Source organism: Limulus polyphemus, unplaced genomic scaffold, assembly GCF_000517525.1.
Source record: "Limulus polyphemus unplaced genomic scaffold, Limulus_polyphemus-2.1.2 Scaffold344, whole genome shotgun sequence".
Classification (NCBI taxonomy): domain Eukaryota; kingdom Metazoa; phylum Arthropoda; class Merostomata; order Xiphosura; family Limulidae; genus Limulus; species Limulus polyphemus.
Window position 1 is genome coordinate 50276 of NW_013665954.1, and position 5468 is coordinate 55743.

General features: G+C 33.7%; 1 protein-coding gene across 1 annotated transcript in view; it reads left to right on the plus strand.

Annotated features, from left to right (window-relative positions):
* LOC106457542 (corticotropin-releasing factor receptor 1-like) overlaps window positions 1–5468 on the plus strand; it is a 34232-nt gene that overhangs the window by 9225 nt on the left and 19539 nt on the right. Inside the window, exon 5 of the mRNA XM_022383527.1 lies at window positions 308–414. Coding sequence (XP_022239235.1) covers window positions 308–414 — 107 coding nt within the window. The remainder of the gene's footprint in view (window positions 1–307; window positions 415–5468) is intronic.

Here is a 5468-nt window from a genome sequence, read left to right on the forward strand (position 1 = left end):
CTGACTCTTGGGAGCCAACCAACTGAACAAGCCCCCCCTGACTCATAGAAATCAACCAACTAAACAAGCCCCCCCCTCCCTCTGACTCATGGGAATCAACCAACCAAACAAGCCTCCCTTTTAACTGGATGTTAAAAGAATGGTGTTTTATCTGTTGGATTATATTGCACTAAGATACTATTTAGCCTTTTCAGGTAAATCAGACATAATCAAGTATAATACATATTTAACAAGAAACATTTATATATATATATATATAGTTCTACAGAATTTTTAAATTCACCAAACTATGACTTTGTTTTCCTAGACGCGTCCGGTTGCAGTACCTATCCTGGTGAGTTACATCCTCTTGGTGGGGTCTGTAATATCACTCTTCTTCATGTCAATAACACTCTTCGTCTTCTTATATTTCAAGTAAGTTTATGTGTCTGCTATATTCAGATGAAGCGTTGTTTCAACTTGCCACCTCTGTTTCTTCTTTGAGTTAGTCAGACAATTTTTTAAATATATTGCATTAACTGGTCATTAAAATCAATTTAGAAAACTCTATAAAAATAACTTTATTGATCAAATTAGGCCTTAACTTATACGTTCCTCGAGTTGTTTCACTTCTCACTTTCATCTTATAATTAACTTGTTAAACGAGTCTTCAATATTTTACATAGAAGTGAAAAAAAAAATTCGCACAAAAGAGAACTTTGAGTAACAACGAGCTCGGAAGCCATATCTTAAGCCAAACCGGACAACATCTACAAAGTGAAGGTTATGGATACAAAATACCACTGCGATTAAGCTATACATATCTCCAGGAGCTGTTAACAATATAAAAAAATAAGTAGTTGAAGGCGAAGAAGACTCACAAGTCAAAGCTCACAAAGTTTCAGCCACACCTCGAAATCAGTGACTGTTTTCATAATAAAAATGACTGAAGACATTAAACCAACACCTCAAGTCCTTCGGTGCAGCTTTAATCGACGTACTCGTATAATGGAGAATCCGAGGAAAGTTTGTCTAGATGTGTGATGAATGACTTGTTGCATTGAAAGTTGTGGCGTTGTTCAATAGTGTGTAATCGTGGTCATCAGATCCAAGTACTACTTTTAAACAGGACCTGAAAGTATGATTAACCTCTAGTACGTCCATTAATGTAAATGAAACCAAAATTACCTTACGTCTTAAATAATAATAAATTAGCAAATCCGTTACTTCTGTAGTTTAATAGGTGACCATAAAACTGGTCGTAGTGACTATTAAATCCTAACTATCCCATGTTATAGCTAATGATTACTCAGCATCCTCACTGAATTTAGTTAAGAAGATGACTATATAACTGGTCGTAGTGACTATTAAATCCTAACCATCCCATGTTATAGCTAATGATTACTCAGCATCCTCACTGAATTTAGTTAAGAAGATGACTTATATACCACATAGTGACGGTTATAGCTATTAAATTATCCAGTAAATCCGTTAATACTAGACTTAGAAATTGACTATGTAACAACTTGATGATGGTAATGATAATCCAGTATGTGCTCATTAAATTTAAGTTAAAAGTTCTTGAATCCGATTTAACCTAAGATGAATTTAGCGAGCCTAGTTTAGATCTCGGATATGATTTATAATAAATCAAGACACGTAGGACGAGTGTTAGAAATTCAAATGTATGTGCCTTTTGTCTATAAGGGAACTAGTCTGATCTAATTTAAAAGAACAATTCGTATGTTTAAACTATTTAGCTTTTATCAAATATTTGTAAATAATGATTTTTTTTCGTCAAACAATTCTAATAGCTACGAGGCATTTATGCAAACTTTAAAATACGAATTAACCAATCAACTAATCATATAAATTCTTAAACTCGTTTGAATATGGAGAATTATCTCAGATGGTTGTATTATCGGTTTAAATTCTTAATGATGTGCCTTTTGTGTTCAATGATCTTTTACGATAATTAGAGTAGAGGTTTGTAGAAAGCTTCTTAGTGAGATAATGTTTATACGACCGTTTTGTTTCCGAGTTTCCCTTTATTCTGCCAACATACGTATGTTGTTTTAACACTATTTTGATCTTGTTAACTTGTCATCCACTTGCCGTCAGGGGCAGCATCGTATTTACATAGAAGATAACGCTAATGATGAACATTATTTACAGGAATGATTCGAATTATTTTTAAGTGAAATTCTGGTTTGATGTAAAAAAAAAGACCAAAAAAAAAGACCGTGCACCCAATTTCTGTTGTTTCTTTTCCACTTTATATCCCCACCTCAGTGGCTCAACGGTAAGTCCGAGGACTTTTAACGCTAAAAACCGGGTTTCTATACCTGTTGTGGGCACAGCACAGATAGCCTATTGTGTAGCTTTGTGCTTCTCAACAAACAAATCGGTTTACAACAATCTAAACAAAAGTTAACAAGATTCACAAATGAGAGGTTATTAAATTAGGTTATTTCGGTCAAGAGGATAGAGAAAACTGACTTATTTGAATTAATATAACACACGAGTAAACAGAGCTAAAAAAACTGGTTTTTTGTAAGATAGAAACTTTGACTAGGTTTTCTGTGTTTGGGGGTTCCGTGTTTGTATAGGAAGTGTTCTGCTGGAGCGGTTTTGTGTTGGTCATGCGTATATAACGCACTGATGTATTCTGAGGTGCGCGTGTGAAAAGGCTTCTCCTATATATATATGCGTCTCCACATATATTACAAACGATTTGGTAGACTATGTTTTGGATGTGGCACATTTGTTTGCCCCGTTTTCTCTGGGGTATCATTGTTTTTTTTTGGCAAATTGTGTTTGTGAGTATGAAGAGTAAACTAATAGTTCTTTCAGTGTTTACCTGGTTTTTGCGTTATGTTGATTATCAGTTGGGATTGCTTAATGGCTTTACGAATCTTGTTTGTGATTGTGTTGTTTATGAAAGGAATGTTCATTGAGGGCGTTTTCGTGTATATCTTTTTGTTTTCGGGTCTGTTGCTGTTGTAATGTTTTTGTTGTTGTCATTTTAAAACATTGTCGTTGTAATATTCGGGGTATCCTTTTCGTAATGGTCATGTTTTAAAGTCACTTTGTGCTGTTTGAATGGCATTCGGTGTGGATCAGTTTAATTCTCCTTTATGGTTCATCTTTTGACTCGTTCTGGGTGGTGTGATTTGTAATGGAGAAATATCAGCTTTTTGCATTCTTTGTTATGCATGGAACTCCGTATTTGTCTGTCTTGGATTATTAGGGCTACGTATAAGAACGATAAGTATCCTTCAGCGTTGGGTAGTTTTAGTGTGAACTTGACTGAATATATTGATCAAGTGAAGATATGAAGTTAATGTTGCTATCTATTCCTTCTTATATAGGTGTGGATGGGTACAAGGCGATTTCGTCTAAGGAAAATAAAGTGGAGTCATCACATATTGTTTGTATAGAAGAGTGTATCTTTTTCTAATAGGTCTTTAGTATTGGTTAAGTGTGATGGAACGTACTTGATACGTAGTTTAAACAGTTGATTAAGTGACCAGGATATGCTTTCTGTTGCAGAGTCATATGCTGACACTATGGGTCTTAAAGGTAAATTTTGTTTATGGTCTTTAGGAACTCCATATAGTTCAGGTATACGGCTAATAGACGGTTTTAATTCTGGTGGTCATTTTTCCGGCAAAGCACTTTCTTCTTTCAGATGTTTAAGTATCTTTATGGCTTCTTCTTCGTCCGTCTTGGTTGGATTTTTGTTTAATGTAGCATTGGTGGAAGTATCTTGAAGGTGTTCTTTTATTTTACCTTGGTAACCGTTTTTGGTTAAAACTACAAAACTTTCCTTTGTTTGATTCTTTTATGATTGGATTGTCATTCATTGGGAGCTCTTTTATAGCTGCTTTTTCTGCTGGTGAGATGTTATCTTTTTCTTGACGATTTTCGTGTGTAGCTAGGATATTTTTTATTTGGTGCCATAGGAAGGAGATTTTTTGTTCTGTGGCTGTTGACGTTTTTAACGGTTGATACTTTTGTGAGTCCAATGGGTGACTACGGATTTATAGATGATGCTGATAATCTTCTTGGTGATTTGTATCTCCTATTGGGTGTTAGTTTGTAGTGGATAGACTAACGTTGTCTGGGGTATCGTTGGAGATTTCATTTGTGTTTTTTATGGTTTTTTGTGTCGAGTTTTATTATGTGTTTGTTTTTTCTTTAGTTTCATGATGTTCTTGTTACAACAGACTGGATAAATAGAACATTACAAGCAGTTTTATAATTTAAAGAATATTCTACCATCAAACATTTGTGTATATTAACCGTGATGAAGTCGCAAAGACGAAACGTTGATTGAAATAAAAATATATTCTTTTATATTTATCTGGAATGTAAGGGTTGTTTTTCTAAACTTTTACCAAAATGTGTAAATCCCTTCAGTATGCACTACAAATTTTGGAAGACAGCTACATTTTCATTTTTTTTTTCAAAAATATGGCCTTACCTAATTAAATTCAAATTAGAATCTTTAGATAATATTATTAAAACATAATAAGTTTTTTATAACGCAGAACTATGTCAATCTAACATTTCAGTACATTTTGAAAAAATACAAAGACAAATCTAACAGTATGAAGTTATTATACCTTTTGAGGTATCTTTGAATATGAGAGATACAAGTGAAACCATTATAAAAAGGGCGCTGTCAAAAACGTCTTTCTTCAAGTTTATAATTATGATTCTCTCAAATACAAATATGTCATGATATGAAAGACCGTTTAGTGTAAGTAGTATTAACTGATTATATTGTGAGTTAATATTTCATGATTGTTAAATTTTTTATAATAAGACAGTTAAAAGCAGACGAGTATTGGAAGTTGTGTTTATATATTCATTGATGTTGAGACTATCGAACGTCGCGTGCAATACATTGACGTCGAGAATATAGAGATTTCTAGATGGCGGGCAGACGATTAAGTGATAAACATATAAATAGCGTGAGATGAGTGGATACAACAGACAGAAGAGAGTAATGTCACGGCCAAGGAAAAGTCCGGCGTGAAGTTACCTGCTATAGAAATGATAGGCCTAACGATTAACATAGGTCTAACGTATTCGAGTAAGACTAACAGTAGAAAAGGAAGATAAGAAGAAGAATTTATTTCGTCAAAGCGTGGTTCTAAATTAATTGAATCAGCCTGAGTGCACTTTGATAAAAGGAACAGAGGATATTTTGAAGAAAGAAGACGAAACGATTACTAGAAGAGCAGTATATGACTGTGGTAACTCGCGCCACAATTTTAAGTAAATTATACACAGAATACTAGTGCTATAGAAATAGGGAAAGGTAGTTCGGCTTGTCAACTGAAATTCTAAAGTAATTGAATAGGCCTAAGTGGACTTTTGATAAGAAGAAGGGAATTACATATAGTGTTTATGATATGCTTATAATCTCTATAATGTAAAAAAATTGTGTACATACGTTTAACCAGTTCGAATATATATAT